The sequence below is a fragment of the Gigantopelta aegis genome, chromosome 2 (genome assembly GCF_016097555.1).
Source record: "Gigantopelta aegis isolate Gae_Host chromosome 2, Gae_host_genome, whole genome shotgun sequence".
Lineage (NCBI taxonomy): Eukaryota > Metazoa > Mollusca > Gastropoda > Neomphalida > Peltospiridae > Gigantopelta > Gigantopelta aegis.
In genome coordinates, this window is record NC_054700.1 from 31,718,323 (window position 1) to 31,741,422 (window position 23,100).

Below are 23,100 nucleotides of genomic sequence, written 5' to 3' on the forward strand. Positions count from 1 at the left end.
GCAGGTTTCCTCTCTCAATATCTATGTTGTCCTTAACCATATGTCTGATGCCATATAACCGTAAATAAAATGTGTTGAGTGCATCGTTAAATAAAACTTTTTTTTCTTTTTTTTCTTTCTGTGGTCATCTGACTAGTACCCAACAGCAAGCAATGCTTGGACATGAAAGAGAACAAAATACATCAGTCATCCTGTAACTTCCCATTGTTGGATAACAATACAAAAACTTTATTTCAAAAATATTCTCACATTTGTGATATGTTAATCAATGTTTTGCATAAGGTATGAATGAGCTAACTTCACTAATGGGAGACTACTATCAATTTTAATCAAACGTTTAATTAGGGCTTTTCCAAAATTTATCACACGTGGGACATGACTGAAATAAATGTATATTTCGTCAATATGGGTATATTAAAAAATAAAACCCAACCCTTACACATGATCAGTTTTGCAACAGCCCTCCCTGAATTTCTGTCAATAGTAAGCTACATGTATAAAGTACTAATAGAACTGTCTGTTCACTAGTTATCTAGCAACAGTAAGCTATACATAAAAAAGGTAATATTTTAAACTAACTACTTCCTAAAATGTTTGATTTTATATACCATTCATAACTTCCCCAAACTGTTGTTTAAGAGTGTATGAGATTTCAAAGAAATCTTTTCTTACCAGTACATGATTTATACTATTCTGATGATTGGAAGACTTTGCTGAACTAAAAACAATGGAGTAATTATGTCAAATGGGATATCATTACGTCAAATGGGACACCATTATGTCAAATGAGACATCGTTATGTCAAATGAGATGTCATTACGTTAAATGGAATGTCATTATGTCAAATGGGACATCATAACATCAAATGGGATGTCATAACGTCAAATGGGACATCATTATGTTAAATAGGACGTTATTAGGTCAAATGGGATGTCATGACATCAAATGGAACGTTATTACATCAAATGGGATGTCATGACATCAAATGGGATGTCATTACATCAAATGGGATGTCATGACACCAAACTGGATGCCATAACGTCAAATGGGATGTCATTACATCAAATGGGATGTCATAATGTCAAATGGAACATTATTACATCAAATGGGATATCGTTACATCACATGGGATGTAATTACGTCAACTGGGACATCATGGAAAGGACTTATAAACTGATTTGTGTGCATTAAATAATTTATGTTGTTTGTAATTATAAGAATTGTTTGTAATTTTGTGTGTGAATATATCGATATATAACAGTCACAAATTTAGTTTAAATTCACTTCGTTATACTATGTAATTCATGACTGTTATACCTCTATAAATTGACCCCAAAACAATCTCACCAACAAATGATTATTATTTAAACAAATGTTTCCTACAAGCTGATTTTTAATTAAATTGTCTCATGTCTACCCCGAGCAATGAATTTTAGGTCTCTTACAACTCAGTCTGATGGGATTTTGTCTTCCACATAACTTTTAATAATTTTGTGTCTGCCACACAGTCAATGTCAGTCATTCATATATGTCTATAGACAAACAAGATATTTCTAAAAAAAATATGTTATCAGTTATTTAGGGTTCTTTTTTGGTTTTTTTATTAAAAGAATAAAATCACCCACCAAAAAGTTGTTGTAATCCATTCATGTCCTGTTCTGAAACCTAAAGGTCATCCCATTTGTAATTTTTTTTATTGCATATGTTTAAATTATGAATACAACATGTTGCTTTGCATAAAAGTGTACCAGCTTATCAAAATGTACTATGTACATTTTAATTAACAAGACATGATAAATGTCAGTGTCACAGTATGGTATTAACAATTATTCAACTCAAAAATGGCAGTTATCTCCAAGTCTTTTGGTGGATTTCAAGTACCGCTTTACAAATGTGAAACATTAGGGAATGAGTCTGAATTTCCCCCAATTAAAACCCCAAATATTAAAACCTGATTTTTTTGTTGTTATAAACTTAAATGCCAGAAAACAATTAAATTCACAGATAATATAGTATTATGAAAAATTATCTAATTTGTTATTATTCTGAAACACAATTTTTCCAAGGGAAGTAACTCTGACTGAAACATTATGACATCATGCACCAAATCATCTGATACAACAACTACCTACAGTATCAAAAGAGACACATGTCTCACCCTGCCCACAGCCCAATTAGCCAGCGTCACATTATTATATAAGGTGGCTAAGAGACACATGTCTCACTCTGCCCAAAGCCCAATTAGCCAGTGTCACATTATTATATAAAGTGGCTAAGAGACACATGTCTCACTCTGCCCACAGCCCAATTAGCCAGCGTCACATTATTATATAAGGTGGCTAAGAGACACGTCTCACCCTGCCCACAGCCCAATTAGCCAGCTTCACATTTTTATATAAAGTGGCTAAAGCATTTAGGGCCAAATTTACGAAGCCTGTTTTTCCTCTTACGCACATGTAACTATATGCATTAACCTGCATTTAAAAAAAAAAAAAACAGGCTTCGAAAATTTGCTCTTAGTATTTGGCTAATAATATATTGTTATATTGTTTAAATTTGCCAGTTTAAAATAACTTTCTTTCCAGTGTGAGCCCTGTAAAAGCCGGCCACCTTTTGAATTTAGCTGCACTGACGACTACTTAACACAGGCGACTGTTTGACTTTAGCATGCTGGATGACTACTTAACACTGGCCTGTCTGTCCTGAACGTCCAGTCATCAACGAAATGAGATATTAATTCAATCTAGACCAACACGATCATCTTCCTGATCTGGCTGATTTCCTTCCTGAGCTGGTCCTCCAGTAACTTCCTCTTTCCCTCAACCACCAACTTCATGTTGCTGATGCTCTCGTGGACGGTGGAAAAACCCTCCCGACACTCACGCTTCAACTTCGCGATCTCCTCATGCTGTCGCCGGAAGTCAGAGTCCAGTTTGGAAAGCAGATGTGATTCAATTTGCTAAACAGATAAATAATAAAATTAATGTGAAGTAAGAGATTCCAGACAAATTTTAACACATAATATAAAATGATATTCTACATACTAATTAAATTTCTCTTACATTCATTACAATATAACGTCATCCCATTGGTCTAGAAGTAGCAACGAGAGTTTGATCATTTTTCAATGAACGTAAAAGTTTGTGGGGTTTTTGTTTTGTTCATACTCCAATGAACATAAAAGAAATAACAAACAATCCGTAATTGAATAAAATTACATATTACATATTGAATAAAATTACATATTACATATTGAATAAAATTACATATTACATATTGAATAAAATTACATATTCCATATTGAATAAAATTACATATTGCATATTGAATAAAATTATATATAACATATTGAATAAAATTACATATTGCATACTGAATAAAATTACCTGAAATAACAAGACATGAAAACATTACAGTAGTTGAATTCATTTTGAGTTACAATACTAAATCAATGTTTTAAACCTTATATTAAGTTCATTATATAATTATATTATACTGTAATTAATTGTGTAAGTCATAGTTTAAATTTTTATAAAGTGTTGTTAAAAATAAACATTCTTTTCACCAACTAAGCAGAGTGAAACTCACGGCCTGTAGTTCCGAAACATGGGCTCGTTCTTCCAGTAAGGACTCCTCAAGCTTCTGGATGCGACTTTCCTGCAAGTAGTGGTTGTCATCCACCTTCTTCTCCACCTTCTCCTGTAACACAGAACACATTTACAGGTTAACTAGATAATACAATAAATAACTTCTGGATGCGAGTTTCCTGCAGGTTGTGGTTGTCATCCACCTTCTTCTCCACCTTCTCCTGTAACACAGAACACATTTACAGGTTAACTAGATAATACAATAAATAACTTCTGGATGTGAGTTTCCTGCAGGTTGTGGTTGTCATCCACCTTCTCCTGTAACACAGAACACATTTACAGGTTAACTAAATAATATAATAATTAACTTCTGGATGTGAGTTTCCTGCAGGTTGTGGTTGTCATCCACCTTCTCCTGTAACACAGAACACATCTTACAGGCTAACTAAATAATACAATAAATAACTTCTGGATGTGAGTTTCCTGCAGGTTGTGGTTGTCATCCACCTTCTTCTCCACCTTCTCCTGTAACACAGAACACATCTTACAGGTTAACTAAATAATACAATAAATAACTTCTGGATGCGAGTTTCCTGCAGGTTGTGGTTGTCATCCACCTTCTCCTGTAACAGAGAACACATTTACAGGTTAACTAAATAATACAATAAATAACTTCTGGATGCGAGTTTCCTGCAGGTTGTGGTTGTCATCCACCTTCTCCTGTAACACAGAACACATCTTACAGGCTAACTCAGTAATTGCTCAAAGTTTCAATAAAGAACTGTTAATCATGAGCTATGTGGTTTTAATCTATTTCACTGTACACTTTGTGCTCCTAATAACAAGTAAAAACCGTTATTCCTACTTCTGCTTTCATGTAAGTGCCACAAAGCATCTTATACAATAAAATCACCTAGCAAGGAAGTAACTCCAATTACAGAGCCCTCAAAAGTACCCGGTCTCCGGCGGCAAATCGCCGCCTGAAACAGCTTTTGCCGCCGCCTAGTGACTGATTTGCACTAACAGAGGCCATGAGAATGCATCTCAGAGGTTCGATTTTTCAAATGTTTCTCGGGGAGGGCCCCCAGACCCCCCGCTTTGCCCCCTGCTATCATCACTGTTGTAGCCTGCTACTTCTTAAACTATTGAGGGCGCTGTCCAATTATACTCCACTGTCCTCAATAAGGAAACTTGTCCTTCATTGATTCATCAAATGGTTCAGAAGAAGAATGCGATGGATCTCTGTTCTAAATATCACATAATCTTACTATCATGTCGCGTGTTGACCCCGCCTTCTCTATGAGTGAGATGGATCTCTGTTCTAAATATCACATAACCGTACTATCATGATATCGCGTGTTGACCCCGCCTTCTCTATGAGTGAGATGGATCTCTGTTCTAAATATCACGTAATCTTACTATCGTGATGTTGCATGTTGACCCCGCCTTCTCTTTGAGTGAGATGGATCTCTGTTCTAAATATCACGTAATCTTACTATCATGATGTCGCGTGTTGACCCCACCTTCTCTATGAGTGAGATGGATCTCTGTTCTAAATATCACGTAATCTTACTATCATGATGTCGAGTGTTGACCCCGCCTTCTCTATGAGTGAGATGGATCTCTGTTCTAAATATCACGTAATCTTACTATCATGATGTCGCGTGTTGACCCCGCCTTCTCTATGAGTGAGATGGATCTCTGTTCTAAATATCATGTAATCTTTCTATCATGATGTCGCATGTTGACCCTGCCTTCTCTATAAGTGAGTGGATCTGTTCTAAATATCACATAACTTTCTATCATGATGTCTCGTGTTGACCCCGCCTTCTCTATGAGTGAGATAGATCTCTGTTCTAAATATCACGTAATCTTACTATCATGATGTCACGTGTTGACCCCGCCTTCTCTATCAGTGAGATGGATCTCTGTTCTAAATATCACGTAATCTTACTATCATGATGTCGCGTGTTGACCCCGCCTTCTCTATCAGTGAGATGGATCTCTGTTCTAAATATAATGTAATCTTACTATCATGATGTCGCGTGTTGACCCCGTCTTCTCGATAAGTGAGATAATCCTCTGCTCGAGCCGCTCGCGCTCAATGTCGGTCGTCATGGAGACGTTGGTGACCATGATGTTGCGTGTTGACCCCACCTTCTCTATGAGTGAGATGGATCTGTTCTAAATATCACATAATCTTACTACCGTGATGTCGCGTGTTGACCCCGCTTTCTCTATGAGTGAGATGGATCTCTGTTCTAAATATCACGTAATCTTACTATCATGATGTCGCGTGTTGACCCCCGCCTTCTCTCTCAGTGAGATGACCCTCTGTTCTAAATATCACGTAATCTTACTATCATGATGTCACGCGTTGCCCCCGCCTTCTCTATGAGTGAGATAATCCTCTGCTCGAGCCGCTCGCGCTCGATGTCGGTCGTCATGGAGACATTGGTGACCATGTTCTTGAGGTCCTCGATGAGCTGGCGCGTCTTCACGTCGAGCATCGTCAGGTGTTGGTTTGTGTCGCCCTCCAGGTGTCTCAGCTTTATCTTACTCTCTCCTGACGTGCGCTCGATGTGACTCGTGATCTGAACCAGCTGGAACAACAAGATCATCACAGGATGAATCACAGGATGAATCACAGGATAAATGACTGGAGGACATTGATTTATTAAGATTGAATTATATACAACTTTTATTATTACCCAGATGGTTAAAAATATCTTGGTACATATCAAAGTGGTACGTCCAACTAGAATGTCAGGTGAGACGTAACACATCAACGTCATATGATGACATCAGATGACTTGATGCACTACTGCAACGTTAATCAAACAAGTTGAAATTGAAATCGATTAATGGGTATTAAATAGGATATTAAATGAGCTACCATTCCGTATCATGTTTATGTCCCACAGGAAATAATTGTGACAACTGAAAATTATTAAAGTAAGAAAGTTAAAGTTTGTTTTGTTTAACGACACCACTAGAGCACATTGATTTATTAATCATCGGCTATTGAATGTCAAACGTTTGGTAATTGTCACTCTTAGTCTTCAAAGGAAATCCGCTACATTTCTCCATTAGTAGCAACGGATCTTTTATATGCACAATCCCACACACAGAACAGCACATACCACGGCCTTTGATATACCAGTTGTGGTGCACTGGCTAGAATGAGAAATAGCCCAATGGGTCCGGAGACCAACCGTGCATTAGACTAGTGCCTTATCACTGGGCTACGTTCTGCCCTTTATAAAGTAAGAAGTCATAAAACTATATCAGTCCCTCTATTTATCAGTCCCTCTATTTATGTGTCTCTCTATTTATGCATCCCTCTATTTACCCGTCCCACTATTTACCCATCTATCTATTACCCATCCCTCTATTTACCAGTTCCTCTATTTACCAGTTCCCCTATTTACCTGTCCCTCTATTTACCCGTGCCTCTATTAACCGTCTCTCTATTTATGCATCCCTCTATTTATCTGTCCCTCTATTTATGCATCCCACTATTTACCAGTCCCTCTATTTAGCCATCCCTCTATTTACCTGTGCCTCTATTTACCAGTCCCTCTATTCACCCGTCCCACTATTTACCCGTCCCTCTATTTACCTGTCCCTCTATTTACCCATCCCTCTGTTTACATGTCCCTCTATTTACCCATCCCTCTATTTACCAATCCATTTACCTGTCCCTCTATTTACCCGTCCCTCTATTTACCTGTCCCTCTATTTACCAGTCCCTCTATTTACCAATCCCTCTATTTACCAATCCCTCTATTTACCCGTCCCTCTATTTACCTGTCCCTCTATTCCATGCATCCTCTCCATGATCCTCGTCTGTAGCTCCTGCTGCTGGTTAGAAAGAATCCGACACGAGTCCATGACAACACGCATGTCCTGTGCGAGCTTTGCAATGGACGTGTCGCACCGGACAACTCGGCCACGCAGGTCGGACAGACTCTGGACGTGGTGCGACTCGAGGTTCTTGACCGCGTGGTTCGTCCCTACCGACGCACTGTCACGCACCTTGATAGACTCCTCCAACACCTGTTAACAGGAGACATCATGGTTTAAAGGGTATCCACTTTAGAGAGATTCTCTTCTGTTAAAAAATGTACCATGAAAAACGTTTGGCTCAGCAATAAATAGCTTGTAGTAAATTCCATAGTATTAATAAAGCCACTACCTGTGGGAAAGACTATAAATATTTATTTACATAACTTTAAAAAACAAATCTCCAAGGTAACATTTTATATCTTCCACCAATCACCGCGATGTTCTGATTAAGTTCATTGACAATGATGGTGGTAATGTTCTTCACGTGGTCGGCGAGATTAGAGCCTGAGACTATAACTGATATCTCCCACTACTCACCGCGATGTCGTGATTAGGGCCTGAGACTACAACTGATATCTCCTACTACTCACTGCGATGTCGTGATTAGGACGTAAGACTACAACTGATATCTCTCAATACTCACCGCGATGTCGTGATTAGGGCCTGAGACTACAACTGATATCTCCCACTACTCACCGTGATGTCTTGATTAGGGCCTGAGACTACATTTGATATCTTCCACTACTCACCGCAATGTCAATTGATATCTCCCACTACTCATTGCGATGTCATAATTAGGCCTGAGACGACAACTGATATCTTCCACTACTCACCGCGATGTCGTGATTAGGGCCTGAAACTACAATTGATATCTTCCACTACTCACCACGATGTCGTGATTAAGGCCTGAGACTACAACTGATATCTCCCACTACTCACTGCAATGTTGTGATTAGGGCCTGAGACTACAATTGATATCTTCCACTACTCACCACGATGTCGTGATTAGGGCCTGAGACTACAATTGATATCTTCCACTATTCACTGCGATGTCGTGATTAAGGCCTGAGACTACAACTGATATCTCCCACTACTCACCGCGATGTCGTGATTAAGGCCTGAGACTACAACTGATATCTCCCACTACTCACCGCAATGTCATGATTAGGGCCTGAGACTACAACTGATATCTCCCACTACTCACCGCAATGTCGTGATTAGGGCCTGAGACTACAACTGATATCTCCCACTACTCACCGCGATGTCATGATTAGGGCCTGAGACTACAACTGATATCTCCCACTACTCACCGCAATGTCATGATTAGGGCTGAGACTACAACTGATATCTCCCACTACTCACCGCGATGTCGTTATTAGGGCCTGAGACTACAACTGATATCTCCCACTACTCGCCGCGATGTCGTGATTAGGGCCTGAGACTACAATTGATATCTTCCACTACTCACCACGATGTCGTGATTAGGGCCTGAGACGACAACTGATATCTTCCACTACTCACTGCGATGTCGTGATTAGGGCCTGAGATGACAACTGATATCTCCCACTACTCACCACGATATCGTGATTAGGGCCTGAGACTACAACTGATATCTCCCACTACTCACCACGATGTCGTTATTAGGGCCTGAGACTACAACTGATATCTCCCACTACTCGCCGCGATGTCGTGATTAGGGCCTGAGACTACAATTGATATCTTCCACTACTCACCACGATGTCGTGATTAGGGCCTGAGACGACAACTGATATCTTCCACTACTCACTGCGATGTCGTGATTAGGGCCTGAGATGACAACTGATATCTCCCACTACTCACCACGATATCGTGATTAGGGCCTGAGACTACAACTGATATCTCCCACTACTCACCGCGATGTCGTGATTGAGTCGATTGACGACAGCCGTGATGTTCTTCACATGATCAGACAGGTGTGCGCGTGCCGCCTTCTCGTCCTGCCATGAGCCGTGCGTGAAGTTGAGGCTCTCAATCACGTCCTCCTTGATCTTGTACGCCCGCTCGATCAGCGCCTGGGTTGTCTTCTCCTGCTGGGCCAGCCGGTCCTCGATACCCTCCAGCCTCGACGTGCCCTCGTACCGCACGATCTGCGGGCTCGCTATCGGAACCAGCTGAGTCTGCACCTGGGGCTGCTGCATGGGGGGCTGGACGTAGGTGGGGGGCGGGGCGTATGAGGGTTGCGGGGCGTACGAGGGGGGCGTGTCGTGCCGGTCCCGCTGGTTGCCGACCTGGATCGCATTGTACTCCTGGGAGGTGTCGTACGGTGCCCGCACCATCGGCAACACGTTCCGCTTCGGTTTAATCACATGCATTGAAAATTAGCTGAAATTAGAAAAAAGAAATTGTGTCAGTTGTTTAACAAATTATTTTAAAAGATTGATGTTACTGGTTACTACTGGTTTGTTAGTTTGTTTGAATTCTGTTTTGTTTTTAAAGTTCTGTTATTTCAAATTTTGATTTTATTTTTGAAATTTTCCAAATTTTGTTTTAATATTTCTTTCTTATTCACTAAAGGCTTTTGTAGGAAATATCGCTAGCACTATAATTTGCAATATCTTCTGCGATATTCTCCCAGGAGATATCGCTTCTTTCTGTAATGTCACTGTGTATGTATCAGCACTACACCTATCATTAGTGACATCACACCACTGTCGTTCTGCTAGTCAACGAGTCTACCGCTGCCAAATATAATGACATTCAACCCATATTACTGACATTGTTTACAATTGTTGCAAATGAAAAGAATAATACTGGATGATAAAAAGAATACCCCCTTGTATCTTGTGATATCATAACTTATCAGCACTCTTTGATAAAAGTATAAAAATCTTCGGATTTCATACTTTTATCAACTCGTGCTGATAAATTATGATATCACAAGACACTCGGCAAGTATCCTCTATTTCTTCTTTTTTCCCCCATGTATTTGTTCCTTTAAATTTGTTATTAAAAAATAGAAATAGGCCTAATAGTAATGTATTCATGTTTGATTTTTTTCCATGTAACTTAGATGAGAAAAGTTGACGTCTTGGCAAAATAAATACGGTACTGCACCAGCTAATTATAACTGTGATATCCGTGCACGTTACTAATAATGTAAAATAAAATACAGGGGCGTAGGCTGGGGGGGGGGGGGGGGTGTTGGACGAAACCCCCTCCCCCCGATGAAGCAAATGGTCCACTTTCAGAACTAAAATATACAGGTTTATACATATGGAGTTTCTGGTGGTGCAAAAACAGAATAGAAAAAGGGTCCACTTGGTTCATATTCAACACCCCCCCCCCCCAGGTCCAGATCATACTACACCCCTGAAATAATTACATTGTTTAGGAAAATGATTAATATAATAGCTAAGTATAGAGAGGAGGCAGGATCTAGGTCACTTGGTAGAACACTTTCCTGAGGTGCTCGGGTCAGTGGATCGAATCCCCTCAGTGGATCTATTCTTTGACTGGATTTTCTTCCCCATTTTTGTCAGTGCCTCATGATATAATATCACATATGGTATGTGCTATTCTGTCTGTGGAAACGTCCATACAAAAGATCGATGGCTGCTGATGGAAACATTTGGCAGGCTTTCTCTGACGACTACATCTCAGAGTGACACAGTGTTTGACGCCCAATAGCTGATGATTAATTAGTCAATGTTTTCTAGTGGTATCGTAAAACAGAACAAACTTTAACATTGCTTTCTATTTCAAAGAAACAGTTTCCTACTCTTTAACATAATCAGTGGTGGATCCAGAAAATCCATTTGGGGGGGGGGGGGGGCATGCAGTGACATGTGGAATACCAAGGGAACTTTGGGGGAGGTTTGGAGGGGGGATCCTAAGAAAATGAAAATTAAATTATAATAAAATTATAACTATCGCAAAATTTAGGGGTGGTGGTGGGCCCCTGCCCCCCTCCTAGATCTGCCTCTAATAATGAACAGGTTACATCCTGCAGAAATACAGGTATAGTTTTTTTTCTAATTTAATTGCTTGTATTTATATGGAAATTAACTAACAGGGCATATGAATGATTTGTGAAGTGTGTGTGTGTGTGTGGGGGGGGGGGGGGGGGGGCACACAATCTTTACTAGGTAGTGGCAAAAAGGGACAAACCAGATTAAAAATAAATTAAATATTGTAGATTAAAAAACACAAAAACATAATTATTTATCTTCAAGTGTGTGTATGTGTGTGGGGGGATGGGGGGTGGGGTGGGTGGGGGTGCTGTGCCTCCCTACCTCTCCAGTCCCCCCCCCCCCCTTGGTTCCTATAGGCCTGATTAACAAGCAAAACTTCCATAACTGTGCTTTCATCACCAAGGTGTCCTCCTGTATATGCATAACTTTTAAGATAACCATAACACTGTTGTTGTTGTTGTTTTGTTACTCTTTTTTTCATTTGATTGTTGTTGTTGGGGTTTTTTGTTGTTTTTTTAAATTTATTTTCCCCAGAAACAAGAGCAATGTCAAGGTTGGGGGCCTCGATTCATTACTGTACAATTGTATGCTATATACAATTTTTAGTTTTTTGTTACTTAACCTCCTAAGAAGTAAAAGTGACTGCTTAATATATTGATCAGTTTGTGCCATCTTAGATGTAGTCTTGGAAAGAATGATATCATGACTGCAAAAGGTTACTTAAAAAAAAAAACAGCTGGAAAATTATCCATCCCTTTGCAAGATATTGCTACGCAACTGTCTCAATGTTACAAGAAATAAAAACATTGTTAAATAGTTTCAAAAGTAATGATAAAGAAAAACTTTGTTATTTAGTCTCAAAAGTAATACTAAAGAAAAAACACAATGTAATATAGTTTCAAAAGTAATAATAAAGAAAAACTTTCAGAAGTTATAATAAAGAAAAACATTGTTATTTAGTCTCAAAAGTAATACTAAAGAAAAAACACAATGTAATATAGTTTCAAAAGTTATAATAAAGAAGAACATTGCTATATAATCTCATAAGTTATAATAATAATTTAAAAAATATTTCCAACTGCTAAACAAAATTTAAAATTATTTGGCAAAAGTTCAAACAGTATAAATTACTATAATGGTTTATATTTAAAACATGTTAAGACACTGCGTTAAAAAAACTAAACAAAAAACAGGAAAAAGCAGGATGTGTGTTTATGTTGTTGTTGTTGGGCGGTGTGGGGGTGGGGGCAATCGAAAGTCTTGCTAGGTCTGGAAACTCCGGATGGTTCCCTTTAATACAACTTAGAGAAAGTCTAGCTAGGTCTGGAAACTCCGGATGGTTCCGTTTAATACAACCTAGAGAAAGTCTAGCTAGGTCTGGAAACTCTGGATGGTTCCCTTTAATACAGCCTAGAGAAAGTCTAGCTAGGTCTGGAAACTCCAGATGGTTCCCTTTAATACAACCTAGAGAAAGTCTAGCTAGGTCTGGAAACTCCGGATGGTTCCGTTTAATACAGCCCAGAGAAAGTCTAGCTAGGTCTGGAAACTCCGGATGGTTCCCTTTAATACAGCCTAGAGAAAGTCTAGCTAAGTCTGGAATAGAGAAAGACTAGCTAGGTCTGGAAACTCCGGATGGTTCCCTTTAATACAGCCTAGAGAAAGTCTAGCTGGGTCTGGAAACTCCGGATGGTTCCCTTTAATACAGCCTAGGGAAAGTCTAGCTAAGTCTGGAATAGAGAAAGACTAGCTAGGTCTGGAAACTCCGGATGGTTCCCTTTAATACAGCCTAGAGAAAGTCTAGCTGGGTCTGGAAACTCCGGATGGTTCCCTTTAATACAGCCTAGAGAAAGTCTAGCTAGGTCTGGAATAGAGAAAGACTAGCTGGGTCTGGAAACTCTGGATGGTTCCCTTTAATACAGCCTAGAGAAAGACTAGCTGGGTCTGGAAACTCCAGATGGTTCCCTTTAATACAGCCTAGAGAAAGACTAGCTGGGTCTGGAAACTCCGGATGGTTCCCTTTAATACAGCCTAGAGAAAGTCTAGCTGGGTCTGGAAACTCCGGATGGTTCCCTTTAATACAGCCTAGAGAAAGACTAGCTGGGTCTGGAAACTCCGGATGGTTCCCTTTAATACAGCCTAGAGAAAGACTAGCTGGGTCTGGAAACTCCGGATGGTTCCCTTTAATACAGCCTAGAGAAAGTCTAGCTGGGTCTGGAAACTCCGGATGGTTCCCTTTAATACAGCCTAGAGAAAGTCTAGCTGGGTCTGGAAACTCCGGATGGTTCCCTTTAATACAGCCTAGAGAAAGTCTAGCTGGGTCTGGAACTCCGGATGGTTCCCTTTAATACAGCCTAGAGAAAGTCTAGCTAGGTCTGGAATAGAGAAAGACTAGCTAGGTCTGGAAACTCTGGATGGTTCCCTTTAATACAGCCTAGAGAAAGACTAGCTAGGTCTGGAAACTCCGGATGGTTCCCTTTAATACAGCCTAGAGAAAGACTAGCTAGGTCTGGAAACTCCGGATGGTTCCCTTTAATACAGCCTAGAGAAAGTCTAGCACCTTGTGATTCTCGGCTGAACACCTTATAAAGCCGCTGATGTGATGTTTGTGATTACATGCAACTGAGCTCAATTTGGTTCATTTGTGTGGTCTGAAACGAGCGCCTGTAAAGAGTTAGGTTTATTGATTCTTGTGACTTAATCCGAAAGACTCATGAATTATTGAAACCAAGTGGATATTGTTTCCACCCGGCTGATAATTAATGGTATTCACTGGAAATTGGAAATCAGCTCATCACAAATGTTAAGTCGATTCTATAAGTTTGTATATAACCTTCCATCTATCCATCCATTTATATATCTCCATCCATCCATCTATATATCTCCATTTATCCATCCATCCATCCAAGCATCTAATTATATATTTCCATCCATCCATCCAATCATATATCTCCATCTATCCAGCCACCCAATCATATATCTCCATCTATTCATCCATCCAATAATATATCTTCATTTATCCATCCAATCATCTAACATGCATATATCTCCATTCATCCATCAAATATATTTCTCGCTCCAGCCAGTGCACCACAAAGGCCATGGTATGTGCTATCCTGTCTATGGGATGGTGCATATAAAAGATCCCTTGCTGGTAATCGACAAGAGTAGCCCATGAAATGGCGACAGCGGGTTTCCTCCTTTATTATCTGTGTGGTCCTTAACTATATGTCTGATGTCATACAACCATAAATAAAATGTGTTGAGTGTGTCTTTAAATAAAACATTTCCTTCCTTCCATCAAATATAGCCAACATCATCCATATATTTTATATATCCATTTATCTATATCCATCCATCTATAAATATATATCCATCAGTGTATCCACACATTTCTTCCAGTGGTGCTGTAGAGCCTGGATCCCTCTGATGAAAAAGGATTCTTGCTGCAGATTGAAAAACTTCTCAACAGCAGCACAATGACACTATTATCATTGCTTTATGACAGTCAACTAACTCTTTTCAGGTTATCGGTAGCCATTGGTCTTGCATAATCATGTCATGCATGCTGTTCCTAGTTAGGCTGATAACCATTTTGATCACCCCTCACTTAATAAAGGATTAATCCACCTATGGACACCTTTATATAACTGTTTCATCCATCCACTCATAATCCATTCATCTATCATCCATCTATTTACATATCAAACTATAGCAATGCATATATTCACCCATGTATATATGTATATCCACACATCCTTTCCATCCATTCATTCATCCAAAACCCACACATCCATCCATCCACCTAAGAAAAAACACCCACCGACCAATTTGTCCATCCATTTATCTATCCATCCATCCAAATTCCACCCACCTGTCCATCCATCCATCCATCCAAAACCCACACATCCATCCATCCATCCAAGAAAAAACACCCACCCACCAATTTGTCCATACATCTATCTATCCATTCATCCAAATCCCACCCACCTGTCCATCCATCCATCCATCCATCCATCCCCCATCCATCCATCATTTGGCTCTGGTGACCTAAAAACCCAATCAAAGAATGGACACACACTACTTACATGAATTGACATTCTGGTCACATAATAACTCATTTCAACGCAAATGTGAAGCAACTGATTAGGTTATAAATGTAAATGCAATTTGTTTTTCTGTATAGTCAATTACTATGGTAACACTCATGAGAACTCACATTGGGTTGCCTCAGATTCTGAACAAAGTTTCACTGTATTTACAAAGAAACCTGCTTAAGCAGCCACTTGTTTTAAGAGACCACCTCATCATTCAATCAAATCATTTTAAAAAAGTACATATTGACTTTAGTTAATGAAACACTTGTTTTATCTACTATATGTACGCTATGTACTGACATACACTAAGTAGCCACCTGTTTAAGAGACCACTTTATTAATCAACCAAATATTTAAGATAATTCACAATGACTTTAAACAGCCACCTGTTTTATGATGCCACCTTATTAATCAACCAAATTATTTAACAGTTTACATTGACTAAATAGGTAAATATGAATAAAAGCACTTTTTCTTCTTCATAAATATATAATAAAATTTTCCTTACATTCATTACAATTTAACGTCATCCTATTGGTTCAGCCGTAGTAACGCAAGTTTGTTCATTTCTCGATGAACGTAAAAATAACATTATTAAGGAACGTTATATCTAATGATCTCACATTATACTGGTAGTTTGTCTTACTGAGCGTTTTTGCTTAGAACCAAACAAATAATCGAAAATAAAATATGAACTTTTAGTGTTATGTTATTGGTATTAGTAATAATTTAATTATCTGTTTAATTTGTCTGTTATTTCCTTTACCTTCATCTAGGTATGAACAAAAAATAAATCCACAAACTTATAATATTATGTGAACAGCTTTGCCAATTTACATAGTTTGCAGATGAATTTGTTTTCTTCAAACCCCAATGAATGTAAAAGAAATAACGGGCAATCCTTAAATATTCACACACACACACACACACACACACACACACACACACACACAAAGAAGTCAAATTCAGAATAGTTTAATAAACCAGGTGCTTGTCTGCCATAGGTTTCACTGCAAGTGTAAATAACTTGTCATGTACATGATCATATATTACCTGATTGAATATGCTGTGTGAGGATTTCACTTGAAAAATAAAAACACAAAAAAAATGTTGGGCACAAAACTAACTATTCACCAAACTGAAACCACACTTCGTTGATATGAATAATACACCATTAATATGAAAACTTTTAATCCACAGCTATATTCCAGAAAACAGTTCGAATGAAAGTCAAAATACAACTCCCCGTTTACGAAAGACACGTATCATTATCCGTCTTGGGTTCAAGTGAACAGCAATGCCATTCGTAAAGCGGTGTCTACCACTGAATACACGGTACCCACAAATGGCCCACTATTATCAAACAAACAATTACAAAAACCGTGGAGATATCACACCCCATTATTGAAGTGCCTTCCCGTAGTGAAAACACAGTACATAAATCTGTTCAGAAGGAAAACCGGGCTGTCTTTATTAGACGCACTTTCAAAAGAAATGCTGTTGGCGTATAGCTAGGCTCATAAATAAATATCTGTTGTAAGAAAACAAAGGGCACTGACGGATCGACAAAGCTTGATCAAAGATGTCCAGCTATATAAAAAACATTCCTGGGAGTACCTCAATTATTGATGCAGGTAGACAGGCTAAGAAACCAAGATGGAGTAATCAAGGGTGGGAAGTTATACAGTCCAGTCACAAACATCATGCTAGACTTACACTGGAGAAGTTAAAGTTTGTTTTTGTTTAATGACACCACTAGAGCTATTCAAAGTCAAACATTCCTGTGAGTACCTCAATTATTGATGCAGGTAGACAGGCTAAGAAACCAAGACGGAGTAATCAAGGGTGGGAAGTTATACAGTCCAGTCACAAACATCATGCTAGACTTACACTGGAGAAGTTAAAGTTTGTTTTTGTTTAACGACACCACTAGAGCTATTCAAAGTCAAACATTCCTGTGAGTACCTCAATTATTGATGCAGGTAGACAGGCTAAGAAACCAAGACGGAGTAATCAAGGGTGGGAAGTTATACAGTCCAGTCACAAACATCATGCTAGACTTACACTGGAGAAGTTAAAGTTTGTTTTTGTTTAACGACACCACTAGAGCTATTCAAAGTCAAACATTCCTGTGAGTACCTCAATTATTGATGCAGGTAGACAGGCTAAGAAACCAAGACGGAGTAATCAAGGGTGGGAAGTTATACAGTCCAGTCACAAACATCATGCTAGACTTACACTGGAGAAGTTAAAGTTTGTTTTTGTTTAATGACACCACTAGAGCTATTCAAATCAAACATTCCTGTGAGTACCTCAATTATTGATGCAGGTAGACAGGCTAAGAAACCAAGACGGAGTAATCAAGGGTGGGAAGTTATACAGTCCAGTCACAAACATCATGCTAGACTTACACTGGAGAAGTTAAAGTTTGTTTTTGTTTAACGACACCACTAGAGCTATTCAAAGTCAAACATTTGGTAATTATGACTCGTAGTCATTAGAAAGAAAAAAAAGAAAGAAATGTTTTATTTAACGATACACTCAACACATTTTATTTACGGTTATATGGCATCAGACATATGGTTAAGGACCACACAGATATTTAGAGAGGAAACCCGCTGTCGCCACTTCATGGGCTAGTCTTTTCAATTAGCAGCAAGGGATCTTTTATATGCATCATCCCACAGACAGGGTAGTACACACCACGACCTTTGATATACCAGTCATGGTGCAATGGCTGGAACGAGAAATAGCCCAATGGACCCACTGACAGGGATCGATCTCACACTGACCGTGCATCGAGCGAGCGCTATACCACTGGGCTACGTCCCGCCCCTGTAGTGATCAGAGGAAACCTGCTACATTTTTCCTAAAGCAGCAAGAGATCTTTTATATGCACTTTCCCACAGACAGAAAAGCACATACCATGGCCTTTGTCCAGTTGTGGTACACTGGTTGGAATGAGAGAAAAACCCCAATCATGCAGTTGAATGGATCTACCAAGGTGGTTCGATCCTGTGATGCAAGCACCTCAGGCAAGCACTCAACCGATTGAGCTAAAATCCTGCCCCCTGGTCAGTCTGGGATTGATCCTCGTCAGTGGGCCCTTTGGGTGATTTCTTGTTCCAACCAGTGCACCAGAACTATCAAAGGCAGTGGTATGTGCTATCTTGGACAGGTTAAGCAGGACGTAGCCCAGCGGTCAAGTGCTCATCTGATGTATGGTCAGTCTAGGATCAATCCCCGTCGGTGGGCCCATTGGGCTATTTCTCGTTCCAGCCAGTGCACCACAATTGGTATATCAAAGGCCGTAGTATGTGCTATCATCTCTGTGAAATGGTGCATATAAAAGATCACTTGCCCCTGGCTATCCAGAGAGGCCCCGGGAAGGCATGCTCGAAACTCTAGTGGTATATGAGCATGTAAAAATTATTTGCTACTAATAAAAAAATGTAGCTTGTTTCCTCTCTAAGACTATAAGTCAGAATTACCAAATGTTTGACATCCAATAACCAATGATTAATAAATCAATGTGCTCTAGTAGTGTCGTTAAACTTTTCTTCTTTGTTTTTGACAGAATTTGTTTTAGGGCTGTTTCACAATTGATCACTTGGAGAGGGTAAAGTGTTATGAGTTTTGCACAAGCAACTGGAACAGTACCTTATTATCTGAATTATACATCTGTATATCTATTCCAATCAAATGATTTTAATTGTAACAACTGACTAAACAATAATTTTCAGTCTTGTATACAAAAGGTGGTAGTGGAAACCCGCTGTCGCCACTTCATGGGCTACTCTTTTTGATTAGCAGCAAGGGATCTTTTATATGCACCATCCCATAGACAAAATAGTGGTGCACTGGCTGGAGCAAGAAATAGCTCAATGGTCCCACTTATGGGGATCGATCCCAAACCGACCGCACATCAAGCAGGCACTTTATCACTGGGCTACATCCCGCCCCTGGATTCTAGAGTTACTGAATAATAAATAACCTGTTTTGTAATATAAGATTTACCTTGAATCACCTCCAGTCCTCCCCTTATTGATATTGGTATGCAGGGGAAGGCTAGAGGAAACGCTATGTAATGCTTTGGCAACTGTCAACAAACCAAATGGTTGCAAGCTACTGTTTCTAAAATACAAATGTTTTCCTAAATCTGATGCCACAGAGCTTTAGTTTGATTATTCTCGAGTCCAGTCATGACATTAAACTTACACATTGTTAACCAGTACCAACACTACACGAAGAAACCTGACACCCCTAAACATCACCACAAGAAAGTATAGCACAGGTTCAATTATTTTTTTCCTTAATATCCTTAATATTTTCCACTCTTCTCTGTAAGCGTGCAGAGATATATCTCAAAACAGGGGATCTGTGAATAATTTGTTTTACCCCCAACAACCCAATAACAGTGTAAACAACGTTATATAATAACCTTTTATTATTTAATGCCTGTGGGTCTGCTGCATCTTTTTCTATTACCAATTGGTTTAATAAAATTTTGTTAAATATAGGCCTAAGTGTTTGGGTATATACATAAAACAGTACCTCTTGTCCCCCTCCCACAACTAATTGATAAATTCTTGAACTGCCCTTTGTTAAAAATTAGCTTGCAGACCTTGATAGCACAGTGGGGGAGAGGGGGGGGGGGACGTAGCCCAGTCGTAAAGCGCTCACTCGATGCGCGGTCGGTCTGGGATTGATCCCTGTCTGTGGGTCCATTGGCCTATTTCTCGTTCCAGCCAGTGCACCACGACTAGTATATCAAAGGCCGTAATATGTACTACCCTGTCTTTGGGATGGTACATATAAAAGATCCCTTGCTGCTAATCAAAAAGAGTAGCCCATGAAGTGGCGACAGCAGGTTTCCTCCTTCAATATCTGTATGGTCCGTAACCATATGTCTGACGCCATATAACCGTAAATAAAATGTGTTGAGTGTGTCATTAAATAAAACATTTCTTTCTTGATAGCACAGTGGTTAAATCAAAAGGCCTTAAAGCGGGCAGATACTTTGTTCATATCCCTGTGCCAGTCGTGGTGCACTGGCTGGAACGAGAAATAGCCCAATGGGCCCACTGATGATTCTAGACGGATGCTTTACCACTGGGCTACATCCCGCCCATCCACAATTGTAACAGTACCTCATTTATTAATATATACTTCTTTATAGCAGATAAAAAAGATACTCAGTCTTATAAAGTAATTTGTTAAAAGTAGATAAATATTTAACAAAAGTTTTAAAAAGTTAGTTTGTTTTGTTTTACAACTGATAAAAAGATACTCAGTCTTATAAAGTAATTTCTTAAAAGTAGATAAATATTTAACAAAAGTTTTAAAAAGATAAAGTTTGTTTTGTTTAACGACACCACTAGAGCACATTGATTAATTAATCATCGGCTAATGGATGTCAAACATTTGGTAATTCTGACACATGGTCTTCAGATAAAACATGCTATATTTTACCATTAGCAGCAAGGGATCTTTTATATGCACTTTCCTACAGACAGGACAGCACATACCACAGCCTTTGATTTGATATATCAGATGTGTGGCACTGGCTGGGATGAGAAAACCCATTTGGTCCACCTAAGGGGGTTTAATCCTGTGACCGAGGCACCTCAGAGAGTGTTCTGTGGACAAGCTAAATCCCACCCGTCAAAAACAAAACATATGAACTGGGATAAACAAAACCTTAAAGACACAAAAGAAGATTCTTCATTCTTGACATTGTTCCATGATATGACATGTAATATATATACCAAATAATGTTTTTAAAAAATATATATATGGGGGGGGGGGGGGGGGTTCAAAGGAAAAGCAATAGATTTCAAACCATGTACATCTTGAGCAGGTCAGTCTTTGAAGACTTTTTGTTCTATGTAGAGACAACTGACAGTCTGTTTAAAAATGATACAAACTACATGTATGTTACAAAGAATGTATCTTTGTCTATATGATTTGTTTTCCACCTGTGTGGTACCCATCAGGGTACTTTTTAAATGCAGGTGGTGATACAATATTTGAATTCTACAAGGTGGAACTCATAACGGGGAAAATAAAAATCATAATTCTCACCGAGAAATTATCATGCATTGGTCTAACGAACAATACTATTGGATGATTTGACACTTACAAAGCAATGACCTTGTCGGTACTAAATATGACATCATCACAATTTGGCAAACGCACACAATGACGTCATGTAGTTTAAAGAGTTTGTGTTTACGGCTGTCTGTTTCTGGTGTTAAATTTATAACAAAATGTCATTTTAATGCAATTCATTATAGATTTTGTACCAGAATAAAGAGAACTTGTGTTTTTGAAAATTATCAAGGAACGTTATTAAATTACAAAGTTATAGTAATACTCAGAAAAGTGTGTAAAGTGGTTTATATCATTTCTATACATGTACGTGCATGTGTGTTGAAAATAAAAGCTTTTAGAGAAAAAATAGCTCAGGTAATAAACAGAATAACAAACTTGGCTAAAGCTCGTGACAACTGAAAATTATTTCACTCGGGACATAAATTTTATAATAACTGGTAACTTGTTTATTATCCTCTGTTTAATACAATGTCATAGTATTACAATATAATGTAAGTGAAACAATTTAATCAAACTATTACAATATAATTTGAAAGGTAAACTGTTTAATACCCACTACTGCAATATAATGCAGCTGTTACAATATTTAATATATATATCATTCAAATATAAATAGAAGAGTTAAAACTATTTAATACTTACTGATACAATATAATATAACATTGGCACTAAGGTAATACATATTATTCAAATATAATGTAGCTATCTATATAATACATATCATTACAATATCATGAGCGTAGGAAGATGCCAAAAAGTGTGTGTGGGGGGGGGGGGGGCACACAGTTTTATATTTATACACTTTTACACCATTATAAAGCAAATATAAAGCAAAACATCTGAAAAGTGCCCCCCACCCGCTTCCTACGCCAGTGAATATAATCAAACTTTATAAAATAATATATATGTGTGTGTATGTGTGTGTGTGTGTGTGTAACAGTTAAATTATTTAATAAATGTTGATACATATTATTACAATATAAATTGATCTACATGTAATAAAAAATTTTAGTTAAAAAAAAAAAGAAAAAAAAAGAAAGAATAAAAGAAAACCCAAAACAAACAGTTAAGTAAAAGGCAACTTTGATAGGCAGGGAGCAGCACAAAACAAATTTAATTTAATTAATGATTTCATAAATGAAGCACATTAAAATTAGTGTTTCTGTTTTGTACTTAATATTACATTTTTAAAAAATATATTTATTCAAGTAACTATTGATATAGCGATTCTGAGTACACTATTTAATTCAATGTTTTAAAATCCCAGTTTTGTGATTTTGACACGACCCCTATCATACATGTACATTCGGGAACAACAAGTGTCAACTTATTATTATTTTAAAACCTAGACTCGCTAATTAATATATTTTAGTACTATTATCTAATGATTTCATAAACGATCTTGATGACGATTTCAAATAAAAATGTCACCGTAATTAAGAATGAAGTACTTTTCTTACCAAGTTTACAAACTTATTATTACCAGTTGCTAAAACTTCGCCATTT

At 38.4% G+C, this 23,100-nt stretch overlaps 1 protein-coding gene across 1 annotated transcript; it reads right to left on the reverse strand.

Annotated features, from left to right (window-relative positions):
* LOC121377729 (protein FAM81A-like) lies at nucleotides 1–23,094 on the reverse strand. The gene is made up of 6 exons (XM_041505815.1): nucleotides 23,055–23,094; nucleotides 9,329–9,797; nucleotides 7,398–7,646; nucleotides 5,948–6,190; nucleotides 3,589–3,699; nucleotides 1–2,959 (listed from the first exon to the last, which is right to left on the reverse strand). The coding sequence occupies exons 2-6, from the start codon at nucleotides 9,785–9,787 to the stop codon at nucleotides 2,744–2,746; spliced, it is 1,278 nt and encodes a 425-aa protein (XP_041361749.1). The 5' UTR covers nucleotides 9,788–9,797; nucleotides 23,055–23,094; the 3' UTR covers nucleotides 1–2,743.
* Between the last annotated feature and the right edge of the window lie 6 nt (nucleotides 23,095–23,100).